A 14,326-nucleotide genomic window follows, 5' to 3' on the forward strand; every position below is an offset into this window, starting at 1 on the left:
GCGCTGCGCTTGGCAAAGTCCGGAATGAAACGACGGAAATACGAAGCAAATCCAAGGAAACTTTTGAGCTCCTTGGCGGTGGTGGGAGCTTCGTAAGCTGTAAGCGCTTTTAGCTTTTCAGGGTCGGGACGGATGCCATGCCGGCTCACAACGTGACCCAAGTACGTCACCTCCGCGAAACCGAAGAAACATTTTTTTGGTTTTAAGCGAAGCCCAGCAGAGGTAAGGGCTTCGAGGACGAGTTTGAGGCGTCTCTGGTGTTCTTCAAATGTAGCCGCGTAGACAATTACGTCATCCAGGTAGACCAACGCCATAGTCCACTTCAAATGGCCTAAGACTCGGTCCATGAGACGCTGGAAGGTGGCTGGAGCGTTCGAGAGACCGAAGGGCATACGGTTGAACTGGTAAAGGCCGTCGGGAGTCACGAAAGCCGTCTTTTCCGCATCATCGGGGTGAACAGGCACCTGCCAGTAGCCCGAGAGCAGATCTAGCGTGGAAAAATAACGGGCCCCCTTCAGGCGGTCAAGCGCATCGTCGAGGCGAGGCAGCGGGTACACGTCGCAATTAGTAATAGCATTTAGCTTCCGATAGTCAACGCAGAAGCGGTGTGTTCCATCCTTCTTGCGCACAAGGACAATAGGGGAGGACCCAGGGCTACAAGAAGGGGCAATGATTCCCTGGTCAAGCATGTCGCACACGTGCTGCTGGATGACTCTCCGTTCGGCTGGCGCTACACGGCGAGGTTGGTGATGAACAGGCCCGCGGTTTTCGGTGTTGATCCGGTGTTGAGCCCAGGAAGTGCACCCGAGTTCACCGGCGCTGAGAGCAAGGCAACTGCGATGCTCGAGCAGCAAGGTCTTCAGAAAGGCGAGCTCCGCACAGGTCAGGCTGGGTCCAAAGTTAAATTCTTCCCATGATAGGATCGCCGGCGCTGGAGGGTGGCGAGGCGGGGCTTCAGGTTGCAGAGACGCCACTGGTGACCCGGGGTCCAAAACTGAGGCTGTACCCAATTGCGTGCCGGGAGTCAGCGCGAGAGGTACGCTGCTGATGTTGAGTATAAATACGTGGGCCTCTCCTTTGAGCACAGGCCGAAGGCTTCGAGGGGAGGTCATCTGACGGGCTGGAGCTGAACACCGGATGGGTTCGAACAGCACGTCTGCTGTGACCGGACTGTCAAGCTTGGCATACACCCACGTTGCCACACCCGGTGGCAGGGTCACGGCGGACGCCACAGTCACGGTAGTGACGTCGAACGGCTTGACTCGACACGGCCACTTCGTCGCGAGGTCACGCAGAGATGCTGAGGCACGCTTGGTCGCCGACACCAGGGACTGCCACAGGGCGACACCGAGGCTGGAAACCCGGCTAAGCCAGCCCGGCCCACAGAGAGTTCGGCTCGCCCGTGGTTTGGTTCTAGTAAAATTAAGGACGACTCCGGCTTGCTGGCACCAACCGCACCCGAGGACCACTGGCCAAATAGGGCTGTCTGCGACAACAAACTCGGTGGAGATGGTATTTCCGAGTGCTGTCAGGTTGACGACGACACGTCCGACTTGCTCCACAGGGGTGCCGTTAAAAGCTAAGAGCCGGGTTTTGGCGGCTGGCAGAAGCAGGTGGGGCGCGTTAGCAACAAACGATTTGTGCAGTACATTGACAGCCGCTCCAGTGTCAACCAAGGCCTTTACGTGCCGGTCAAGCAGGGCGACGTCGACGAGCACGTAAGGAGCATCAGTGGTAATCGGAGCCGACGAAAGGAGGGGACGCGGAGAACGAAGGAGTGTGGGGACGGCGGAACGGTGCCCCCGGAGTTCCGCCAAATCGTTTCCCGACGTTGGAGGGCCGGCACAGTCCCTCGCGTAGTGTCCCCGCAGGCCGCAGCGGAAGCAGGTCATGCGGACGTCGTTACGCAGGCGTCGGATAGAGGCCGCAGTTGGGGCTGCGGACCGAGGAGCCTGCACCCGGACGCTGCGCTCGGCAGACGGTGGCGACCCCCGCGTGGCCAGCAAAGTCAATTCCACCTCGATGGCGAGCGCCATGGCGGCGCGGACGGAATCGGGACGGCCAGAGCGGACCAAGCGCTGCACCTCGGGGAGTCGGATGGCGTCGACAAACGCCTCGGTGCCGACCAGGGCCACGGCGTTCTGAGGCGCTCCCGGCAGCGACTGCAGAGCCAGGCGCTCAATGGCGGCGGCGAGGTCCTGGTACGTCTCCCCGGGCTCTTGACGGCGGGCTCGCAGGCGGTGGTACTGCACACGGGGTTGACCTGAGGCACCATAGTGGTCGGCGAGGAGGCCCGCCAGAACAGTGTAAGAGCCCAGCTGGTCGGGCGGCACGTTCTGCAGCAGCTCGGTGGCGCGGCCCCTCAGTTTTGCAACGAGCATCCATGCCTTCATTTGCTCGTCCCAGCCTCTCGCCGCCGCAATACCGTCCAGCTGGATGCGGTAAGCATCCCACGAGGTGGTGCCGTCAAATGTGGGCAATTCCACAACGTCCAACGAACACTGCGGCGAGGACGCACCCGCGCCGAGCACGCCATTGGCGGCCACGACCGCAGGCCCAGCGACAGCAGAGCCGTAAACAGCGGCGGCGGGGACGCCCAAAGGCACCTGACCTGTGCTCGGCTCGGCTGGCACCAGGCGACGGAGTTCGCGCCGGAGAGCTTCCATCTCCCCAGCCTGGGCAGTCAGACGGGCCTCCCATGCGTCCATCCGTTGGGTGACTGTATCCAGGAGGCGCTCAACACCGGCGTCCGGCTGCTGCGAAGAGCCGAGCCTCTCCGAGCGCCTAGGTCTAGCGGAGCCGGCCGCCGCGTCGTCAGCGCTATCGGCTGGTGGTGGACTCCTGTCGTCTGGCACGTCGGGTGCTTGATTCTGGGAGCGGGTGAGCGGCATGATCCCACCGCTGCCACCAAAATGTTACGGTGTGGGATGCCACGGGGTGGCCACGGGCCCGCCCAGAGAAATATAGCAGCAGTACGGAGGAGAGCCGGCGAAGCACGACCGGCGGCGGCCAAGCTTTCTCGTTCTATCTCCCTCGTGCTAGAGCCGCGCGCTCGCTCTCCGCCTCTTCTTTTATTCCCGTATCAATATGCTTCCAACTCTCCCTTCACCTTGGTTACAAATGACTATTGGGTGGCTGCATTTAAAGCACTCAGACCTTCTTACAAGCCCCCAAGCCGGCACAGCTTGGCTGGACCATTGCTCGACGCAGAATACGAGGCCGCTACCGTATCAGTGAAAAATTCCATTGAAAAGGCTTCATGCATCACCCTTGTCACTGACGGCTGGACAAACGTCGAAGGAGAATCGGTTATAAACTTTGTGCTGTGCACACCATCGCCACTGTTTTTCAAGTCAATCAACACCGGCACAAACAGGCGTACCGCGGCCTACCTGAAAGAAGAAATCTGTGCAGTTATGGAATCGGTCGGTAGCTCAAAGGTAAAGGCGCTGGTAACTGACAATGCCAATAATATGAAAGCAGCATGGGCTGCTTTCATATTACTGGCATTGTCGATTGGCATCGAGCGATTTCCTCACGTTACAGCGATTGGTTGTGCCGCACACTCTCTGAACCTGCTGATGAATGATCTACTTACACTTGGCACAATCCAAGATGTGCATAAGCAGGCGAAAGATATCATCAAATATGTTAAGAAAACTCGCTTGGTGTTGGCCACATTCAAGGAAAGGCAGGCAACAAAGTACGGCAAAGGTGTGAGCTGCAGCCTGAAGCTTCCGAGCAAGACGAGATGGAATGGTGTCTGCCTCTCCTTTGAAAGCCTTTTGCGAAACAAGGAGGTTTTGCAAGAAATTGCTATAATGGAGAATGTGCAGTTCGACAAGGCTCTTAGTGTTGTCGTTCTGGACGAAGAAGAGCTCTGGGTTGCATTGAAATCATGCCATACTTTGCTAGAACCCATCGCAAAGGCTATCAAAGCCGTAGAAAGTGACCAAGCGCTGTTGTCGAACGTCAAAAATTTGTTTCACAGTCTAGCAGAGGAGATTCAAACGAATCCGCAGTGCTCTGTTCTTCTGCAGAATGAACGGGATCTCGCCAAAAAAGCCTTAAATACACGCAAGGCGTTTACAGTTCGTCCCATACACTGTGCAGCAAACCTTCTTGACCCAAGATACAAGGGGAAAACCTTGACTGACGAGGAAGTCTTGTCAGCGTTTGACTGGATCTCTGAGCACAGTAAGCCCATGAACCTCGAAGGCATATGGTCAAGGTACGGAATATGGGCCTCTGCTAACCACATGCGGCCTTCAACGTGGTGGGAGGGAATCTGCACCACTAAAACGGTGATGCCTCTGGTTCGAAACGTTTTACAGATTCCACCATCATCAGCTGCTTGTGAGCGAAACTGGTCCGACTTCGCCAACATTCATACTCTGCGTAGGAACAGGCTAAGTAATGACAAGGTGCAAAAGCTTGTTTTTGTGCACGCACATCTCAACATGATGAAGAAGGCTACAGATGAAGCCAGTGATACTGACTCCGAATAAGTTGTATAAGTTCACCTTTTCACCGCCTTGGTCAATGTATCCAAAGTTGAAGCAATGATGAAATAGCAGCCGCAGAAGAGGCATTAGATGTTTTTTGTTATAACTTTCATAACAGTTCCACAATGTCATGCCTATTTACAGAGAACAGACCGCTTTTGCTGGATGCTTCTATAATTCCTTCAATCTGTGAAATCCTTGCACTTGTTTGTGAAAAGGCAGAAAGAATTTCTTTTTCTTTTCTGTTATTTGCACTATGAGAGTACAGCAGAATCTCGTTGATACGATTCTCACGGGCACCGAAAATAAAAACGTATTATTCAAAAATCGTATTATCCAAAACGGACTCCAAAAGATCGCGAATAATACATACTTGGCACAGAACTTCCTTTTATTAAAGCACTTTAAAATAATCCGTCACTTTGCGCTGCACTTTTTGCTTTTCGAGGTCCTGCAGCAAGCTTTTTTGGAACTCCTAAAAACGAGTAGCAGTTTCCTCACTGAGCTCCGCAGACGCGACAAAGCCACGAAGCCCGTCCAAAGCTTCGAGTGCACCGTCAGTATTTAATGGCCGATGATCGCTGCTGCAATCTCCGGCGTCTTGGTTGTCATCGTCGTCGCTCTCCTCTTCAGCGGTAACATCTGCAATGATGTCTTGGACGGTGCGCAATTCACATGTCGCCAGTTGGTCGTCCGCCGATACAAACTCTTCCGGAGACGCATCGACATTGAGGTCACCCCAGTCCGGGATGTCAATCTCTGCGCCGTCATCTCCATTTTCCTCAGTATCGCCAGGTGCACAAAAAAAGCCACACTTCTTGAAGCAGTTGGTGATGGTGTCGGGTTTGACGCGATCCCATGACATCGCCAGAAAATGGATGGCATCAAGAAGATCCACCTTCAAGCTGGCATCTTTCCGGTCAATCTTGGCCAAAAAGCGTCTGACCAACAAGCTCCTAAAGTGAAATTTCACGTTTCTAATGATTCCTGCATCTAGGGGCTGCAAGTGGCTGGTGCAGTTGGGCGGCAGGAAAATTACTTTTACGTTTTGCAGCCACGAAGTATCGACAGGGTGCGCGGCCCAATTGTCGAGAAATAGAAGAATTCTACGGTTCACGGCACGCATCCGGGCAACCAGAAGGGTGAGGAACTCTGTGAAAAGGGCTCCGGTCATCCATGCCTTCTTATTCGCTTTGGAAATGACAGGAAGGCGTGGGTTATGCGAAAAGCAGCGTGGCTTCCAGTATTTGCCAATGACAGTAGGCTTGAGCTTCTCGGTTCCATCAGCGTTGCAGCACAACAATACGGTGACTCTTTCTTTGCTTTTTTTTCCGCCTTGACACGTCTCATCTTTTATGCTGAGACTTTTCTCGGGCTGAAGGTTGATGAACAACCCAGCTTCATCTGCGTTGAACACGTCCCTTGGCTGGTACTGAGCAATCACCGCCGGCAGAGTCGGAAGCCAGTTGGGGACCTGATCTTGGTCGGCAGACTTCCCTTCGCCGGAAACGGTTTTATACGACAGGCCATGCCGTGTTTTAAAACGATGGAGCCACCCGCCCGAAGCTTTAAAATCTTCGATGCCCAACAAGATTGCTATCTCATCAGCTTTCTCGCGAACAACTGTCCCGTCCACGTTCACGCCCGCCGCCCTTGCTTCCCTGAACCATGCCAGAAGAAGCTCTTCCATCTTGCCATGCTGGGCGCCCCTTGTTTGTCTCACGCCGGCGCCAAAGACTTGTATGTTCTTCCGAATTTCCTCTCGCTTACTGACGAAAATGTTCAGCATGGAGACAGGCAAACAAAGTTCGCGTGCCAGGTCGACACGTTTCTTCTGCAGATTTTCGTCGACTTTTGCGAGGATGTCGAGTTTTTCTTTCAGCGATAACGCTTTACGCTTTCTAGACATGGTGAAGCGCACGGGTGAAACGTGGCACCAAAACAGAAGAAACGATAAGGACGAAGTGCAAGCTGAACGCTCGAAACACCAAAATGGCAACGAGAAATGGCAAGCACAAAGCCAACAAAGCCTACAGCATCGTCAATGCATGCGCCAATCACTGCTACTTGGTCACGTGATTTTACCGTGAGTACTGTCTTAGGATAGATGGCGCTAAAAACCTTTGGTGCGCTTCGGTGCGTTTGGTGTGCGAGCTTGCGAAAATTGCTCCCAGAGGCCGCCACACTGCTGCAGGTGCTGTGCGGAGGCACGGCCGGACTCTAGCCGAGCCGAGCCAGGCCAAGCCTCCAGCATACAAAGCGCGCGTCGCCGCGTCTTTAGTCCGCCGTGCCGGTCGTTTCGCTCGATGTTAATTTCAGTACCTCTGCCCACCCGCTGCAAAGGACTGGTTCTGATGTCATCATCATACAGAAGACGTTTCCGGGATCGTATTATCCAAACCGACGTGGAAATACGATCGTATTAGCTGTACAAAAATGCATTTACCTCTATAGGGCATCGGCCGGGAACGAAAAAAAAAACGTATTATGCCGAAAAACGTATTTAGCCGAATCGTATCAACGAGATTTCACTGTAATGGCTCTTGACATTGACAATAAACCGTTGTCATGCGGAAAAGAAATTTTTGTTTTTTTTTTTCCATTTTTTCCAAATTTTCGGGAAAAAACATGAAAAAAAAAAGTTTTTTCCCGATTGTTCAAAATTTCCTGAAATTTCGCATCTCTAGATGGGGGAGGTTTCTAATTTCTTTAAAGCAGAAGTGTGCTCTTTGCCAAGGCCCTTAGCATAGACAAGTTGTCTGAGGCTCTCTATGTATGCCATTGCCACGGGCGCGCTAATGGATGCTGGCTCCAAAGTTTCATCCTCATCTGATTCCTCCGCGTCACTCTCATCCTGCACTTCAGAAATGATGCCCTCGTCCGTGCACGGTTCCGCGGTGTTGGCGTCGTCATCAACAGAAATAAAATCACTCCAACCAATATCATGAATCATGACCCCCCATGTCGGAGCCGACGATGCGCTGCCACAAATCGCCACCGGGCTAGTCATCTTCCGAAGCACCAGGCTCGGCATAAGACACTGTGTCGACAAAGCCGGCCTTGCGGAAGAAGTTCCGCTCGCCAGTGGCCGTCACCTCCGCCCAGGCCGCTATCATCATTTCTACCACTGAATACAATGGAAATGGGCACACCTCTTTCTTCCTTTCTTCTTTCACTCCCTCCTTTGTCCCTTCCCTTAGGGCTCGATTCAAATTCAGGTGTCCACCAGTATGTGAGACAGATACTGTGGCATTTCCTTTCCCCAAAAACCAATTTTCATTTTCATTTCCAAGATTTGAAGGAAGCCAACGAAACATCTGCACTGCACCGCAACAAGAGTGACAAAAGTGAGCGATGGGGTAGGTGTGCAATGTGCACAGGCAGCAATCAAGCCAATCAAGCTAAAGATACAGACGCACAGTGCCAGCGGAGAAACCGATGAGGGGTGTTCGTGAGTGTCAGTGCAGCCACCTCTTTGCTCCCACGGAAGGCCAGCTTCACGGGCGGATCGCAGGCCACGCGCAAATTTGCAAGAGAGTGAGGAGAGGGGAGCTGGGTTGCGAGGAGGGGCGGGAGGGCAATCATGGGGAAAGGGCAGCTCGTTTGAGAGCGGCACGAAACGGGGCAGGCAGTTCGCCCACGATGAGGCTCCGGAAAACATACCGCGCGTCGGACGCACAAAGGGGTCGGAGGCAGGTTATCTCGCATCGCGGCACCGAGTTTACGCCATCCGTTCGCTGTAACCGATCAGGAGGCCTTAATGACGTTCGTTATACGTGCGATTTTGTGCCATTGCAACAATGTATATTTTGACGGTCGCGCAGGACTCATTTGTTATAAGCGAATGTTTGTCTTAAGTGGGGCCGTTATATGTGGGCTCAACTGTAGTATGAACCTTGCCTATGGTGCAAGCCTTTACTGGAGTGCATGCCCTTTCTCGCAGAGTGAACCCTTTGATTGTAGTGCACCCCTAGAGGACATCAACCACTTTATGCACAATGCATTAACTGCCAAACGCTCATTATATTCGTGGTTGAGCCACTACATCTAAGGTAGTAAGTTCGTTTGTAGCATTCCCACTGGGTAGTGACAGACTGTGGTCACCGTTTCCGCTTGCTCAGACCCTTCTAATGATAACAAATTGACCGGGCATTGAATTCCAGGAGTGGCTTGCCTCTTCCAGGGCGAGAGTCCCCGAGGCAGGAGCTCGCGTGGCTTGCGGCGCTTGGACCCAAGGGCGGGGCCGTCGGGGGCGACCACAGGGGAGCAGTCCTGCCCATCCGCGGCCTCGGCCTCCGGCACCTTGCGCTGAACCACTAGGCGCCGCAGCTGGTGCAGCAGCAGGCACGCTGCACCATTGCAACACACCACATGGTGGTGCTCGTGCCCAGCAACACGTCATGCAATGCACAAGAGTCAGTACTCCACTGTGTTCAAGGGAATCCTCCAAAGTGGAGGAAATTAGAAATGAGGGAGAAATTATACACTCATTCGCACCCACCTGAGTACGCCCAAACACATTAGACTGACACTGTTTTCGGGTTGCTTGGTGGGCCAGCGCTGCTTTTCAGGGTGAAGACACTACTCTCGTCGGCGCCATGGGGGTTCAACTTTCTTGTTTTGTTGCACTGAACACAGGCCGTTTGGAACAGAAATTTCCTGTTACTTTTTGAAATTATTCTGCAATTTTGATGCTCTCACAAGATAGAATTGTGCCAGAGATTAATCAAATATGTAGAAACTTTTAAACAGTTAAGCAATAGTAGGTAATATTTCACATCCCATCTTCAGAGGAACTATCCATTGTGAACAGTTGTCACCTACAGGTTTTTGTGCGGTTTAACGTCCCAAAGCGAGTCAGGCTATGAGGAAGATGTAGTGGAGGGCTCCGGAAATTTTGACATCCCACAGTACACAGGTCTAGCATTTTGACTCCATTGAAATCTAACGGCCAAGACCGGGACTGAACGTGCGTCCTTCGGGTCAGCAGCCAAGCACCATAACCACTGAGCCACTGCAGCAGCTTACTGTTAAATAAAAAACGTAGCATATTTCTATTGCACTTCACTAACCGACAGACTCTAAATTACTAATACTTCTCTAACAGTCATGAGGCCTTATTTCGAGCTGCACCGCAGCCACATCCCCCTTCTGGTATGAAAGAAATGGTGGAAAGGGCTCCTTCCATTAGCCACACGAACATGGCAACAGTAGGCTCCGTTGCACACGTATCAGTGCTTATTTCTTTTGCCCCTTGCTAACAGCAGCGACTATGAGCAATTTTGTTGCCGTGATCAACAACTAGCGGCTGAGGAAGCAGGTTTGTGTCTCTGAAGGAAGGAGACGTTTGTTTCGCCGACTACCCTCTGACAGTTTGGTCGAGAGGGTTAGCACAGCCTGCACAGGTGCAGTAATAAGACATCTGGGGTTGTCTGGCTCTTGGACCGAATTCGACTGTTACACTGCCCGACGAGGGGGGGGGGGGGGGGGGGGTCCCAGTTCGGATGAGCAGCTGTTTATTGATGCTACAGTTGCACCTCATTATAACGAAACTGAAGGGGCCAGGCAATTACTCAGTTACAGCCGCAGCTTCGTTATAGCCCGTCTTGAGAGAGCTTCCAAGGGCGGAAGGGGGGATAACACACAGCCCTCCTGTTCCCCCCCCCCTTTCAAATTCAACCAAATGAGAAGTTTATCGATGATGGAGACTGCAGCACAATAAAGATGATACACATAAGAAGGGAACACATGAAAAAGGCTGTGCCCTCCTTAACTCATCCTACAAAAGTTTATTCACCGGCCCTCCTTCTCCCTGCATGGCAGCTCACCCGAATTGGTCTTCTTGCGGCCCGCACGCCCGGGCAGTGGTGGCGGAGTGGACCCCACAAGGTGAGAGGCTTCGATAAGAGCCTGCACCAGGGACACCACGCTGTCCAGATCCTCCCTGCAGCAAACAACATCCACCCCCACTTTGCAACCATTGCTTTCAGCATGCTCGTTGATCAATGCTGCCAGCGTGTGGTATTATCATTGTTTACCACAAGACACGCAACCTGATTTTTCTGAACAATCGTAATCAGATGCAACAGCTTCTACGATTTCGAGGTTGTTGCGATTTTTAGGCACATTACCCTGAAAGTCCTTCATCGCCTTTACATCAGGTGTAGCTAAGAGCGATGGGCATTCCTAACCTGATATCAGCCAAGCATGCACTTGCTATTTATTCTGAGCTGCCCACCATAAGTCTAACAGCCAACACCTAGTGCAGTGGTGCACGTGGTGATTACAAAAACAGGAAAATAACAAATTACTGAGAAATCATCAAGAAGTGTCAAGATTTGATGAGCTCTGCAAGCTTCATTTGAAAGCGGCGAAGTCACAGTGAAATACATATCAATTTAAGCTGCCATCACGAAGTTCTAAAGACATCATTCTCACAATGGGACTCCAGTTGCCCGGAGCAGTGTCAAATATACAGGTTGGATGTAGTGTCCACTAGGTAAATACAGTCAGTGTGTCTATGAATTCGTACACGAAAACAAGGGCCCATGACTAACATCTGGTCATCAAATCTTCAGTCCCACAGTGTGCAGGGCAGAATTGCAATCATCTTGAGGAGCTGGTAAGCAGTTCCAACAAGTCAAGACATTCCTGCTTGACCATTTTTGCGTGTTCTTGAGGTGTAGGAAAGACGTGTGGCAGATTGTATCCCAAACATTGCAGCCATACTCGGGCCTTTGGAGCACAGGGCTTTGGTACATGGATATATAGCATGCTGAAATAGGCAAGGCTTTGCAAGAGCATGTCACTGTGCCAAGCACAAGCAAGCGTGTGTCCTTGCCAATATGCAGGGCAAAAAGTGTGACTTCACATCCAGCTGGACATCTAAGTAACAGACAACAGATACCTTCGTAATGGCCTGGCTGCTGAAAGTAGCAAAACTCAACTGGGTTGCTCTTGCATGTGAACAATATACAGAAGAACCCCGCTATAGTAAACTCTGGTACAGCAAAACTGTTACAGTAAAGTGAAACTGCGGTCCCATTTCACTTCCCATAGACAACTGTACATTTTTATTCTGTTATAGTATAGATTTTTTTTTTTTCAACGAAATGGCTATAGTAAAGGCCATCTGGCTGTGGCAACGTACTTCCAGCGGAATGATAACAATGCGGCATGTGCAAGGCCAACGTTCAGAGGCAAATGGGCAATAAAATCCCATGGGTGCACTTAAGTCTGCTTAGGTGCAGTAATGCGAAAGCATTTCTCTTACTGCGTGTCCTTCCTCCCTCGTGCGCATCTGCTATCTCGCTTACGAGAGCACCATCTGCTGGACCAGCACCGTACATTGCGATGGGGGGTTTCAGTGGGTGACGCATGATGGCGCTAGGACTGCATTTTTATTCAGTTGGTGCGGACATGCTCTGTTCACAACTTCCTTCCACAGCACCTGTCCACAGCTTCTGGTGACGCCACTCATGAGCCAAGAAATGCTTTGGCATTAAGATAGCGCTCTTTGATATAGCTTTACCATCCAGCTCGAAGCTGTGAGGAGAAGCCAACTTCTGAAATTCCTTGGTGCCTTGAGACAAAAAGCAAGGCACACACGCACAGAAAAACTAAAGCTGGCTATGAACGCAGAAAGAAGGTGGCGGGGGTCGCTGAGAAAGGAAAGACCGTAAAAATGCAGTGCAGAGTAGGGAAGGGAAGAAAAGGAAAGCAGTGGCAAGAAATGGAGGCATCTCACCTCCACTGTGTCACGCATTTCTGCCTCTCTAAACGACGCCGAGGCTGCTGCAAAGGATGCCAAGGTCACGCAAAACATTGGTTTCCAAATTAAATCAAACTCGCATTATATGCGTAACCATATTGCATTTAATGTGGCACTTCCACAAGACATAAAAAAATTTAAAACGTGATAGCATGAGGTGTGATAATTCAAAAATAAATAATTATCACATAAAGGGACAACAAGGGCAGAATGGAAAGGATTTGTGAGTGTTTCTTTTATAAACCAAACACTGTGTAGTAAGTAGCCAATTAATTACCAGAGAGCATCCTCAGAGCCATGCCATCACCAACAACTGATATATAAAGACACTGATATAGAAAAGATTTTTGCTGATTCGAGTCACTTTACTATAGAGGGGTCCTACTAAAGTCTTTTCCACATTTAGGTCGACACCGTGACACACATCACCTGTGGACAGAGGGGAAGTCCTCTTGCACCAAGCCACAGTCGCAAGGGGAATGGATAATTGAAACACAGTAGACTCCAGTTAAGACAAACTTGGTTAAGATGCTCAAGTAACACTTAACCTTGGTTAAAATGGTTAACCTTAAACTTGGTTAAGATGAATTCTTGGATAAGATGAACAAATGAGACCATTTGGTTGGTTTCCCATAGGACTCAATGCAAAAAAAAAATCCGCTTAAGACGAACTGTTTCGCATGTCCTTCGGTTAAGACGAACTTCTGCAGCGACCACGAACCACAGTGACCCAGCATAATGGCACTCACAGGGCGTCCGAATGGCACTAAGTAAATGGATTGGAAACTTGAGCTACAAGTGCGTTAGTTGATCTTGCTATGTGGCCGTCAGTGAAGACAGGCGGTGACCTATCGGGCTGTAGTGATGACCTGTACTTTGGTTTCCAGGTCAGAGCTGAGCCGCAAGGTCTCCATAGGCCCGGGTGCACGAGCCTCTCAAGCATGATTGGTGGGGGACCCGTCAGACAGTCCTAGAAAATGTGGTCTACGCTGGCTTTGCCACCACATCTGCTGCACTGCGAATTAAATCTACCCAGGTACGCATGGCTTAGGACAGCGGGGTTAGGGAGAGCTTTAGTTTGGAGTTGTCTCCACAGTACCTCTTGTTCTTTGGTTAGAATTTTATGCGGAGGTGGGAAGGTTATCCTTTCTAGCCTGTAATGTTGAGCATCGCGGTAGGTATTAGGGCCGTGTCTTGTCATTCTGACGTCAGAGTTAGCATCCACAGCTCGGCTGATAGATCCTCGAAATTTATCGTAGGCTGCCTTGTTCTCCAGGTTTCACAAGTGAGCAAATTCCGTGTCTTTCCAGTCTTTTGTGTAATTCTTGAGAACTCCCAAGGAGATAGGAGATAATTTGCCTTTGGCAAAATTGGCAATGGCTGCTAAGAAAAAAATTACATAAAGTGATTACAGGCAGAAAGAGCACCCCCAAAAGATGACTTCCGCATATTTTCGCGCAAAGCTGCGGGGAAGTCGTCTTGCAAGAGCGCGCTTTTTTGGGAAAGGTCTCTTGCCGATGAAGAAAAGGCAGGGAACCATCGGGCGTATGCTGGCACAGGTCTCTGCCATATTGGCAAGGCATCGCGAGCGCGTCACACGCCGTGCATTGCCTTCCACCAACTATAAGGCACGTACGCTCAAAGCACACCCGTTCGTTGACTTGGGGCTTAAAAATTCTGGGGCTGTATTTTCAATCGACGCAGCGCTGCAACACGCATTACTGTAGCGCAGAGACGGCCAGATATCAGCGCCACGCACACAGCCCACAGCGTAAGGAAAGGTGCATGGTTTGCCTGCTCATAGCATATGCTGCAAAAGGAGTGAGATAAAACGCACATGGCTACCCTGTTGCGCACCTTCGAAGTGCTCCGAGCAGGATGGAAATACAAAATCAGAAGAAAAAACAGATGGCAGACACTGCATGATACAGCGAGGAAAAGAAACGGTCAAAAGAAAAAACTAGACCAATGCAGTTTTCAAGTAAAATGATGCGAGTGTGCTTTGTGCACAGCACAGTAAATGTTCGACTCGCAATTATGCTCTCTCCGA

The 14,326-nt window shown here is 51.0% G+C and overlaps 1 protein-coding gene across 2 annotated transcripts in view; it reads right to left on the minus strand.

Annotated features, from left to right (window-relative positions):
* The window catches only part of LOC144103214 (uncharacterized), a 64,066-nt gene that overhangs the window by 25,960 nt on the left and 23,780 nt on the right, over nucleotides 1-14,326 (minus strand). For both annotated transcript variants that reach the window (XM_077635987.1, XM_077635986.1), the window contains exons 6-7: nucleotides 10,334-10,449; nucleotides 8,680-8,854 (exon numbers count right to left, since the gene is read on the minus strand). In XM_077635987.1, coding sequence (XP_077492113.1) covers nucleotides 8,680-8,854; nucleotides 10,334-10,449 — 291 coding nt within the window. The remainder of the gene's footprint in view (nucleotides 1-8,679; nucleotides 8,855-10,333; nucleotides 10,450-14,326) is intronic.

This window comes from Amblyomma americanum, chromosome 9 (assembly GCF_052857255.1).
Source record: "Amblyomma americanum isolate KBUSLIRL-KWMA chromosome 9, ASM5285725v1, whole genome shotgun sequence".
NCBI classification, from domain to species: domain Eukaryota; kingdom Metazoa; phylum Arthropoda; class Arachnida; order Ixodida; family Ixodidae; genus Amblyomma; species Amblyomma americanum.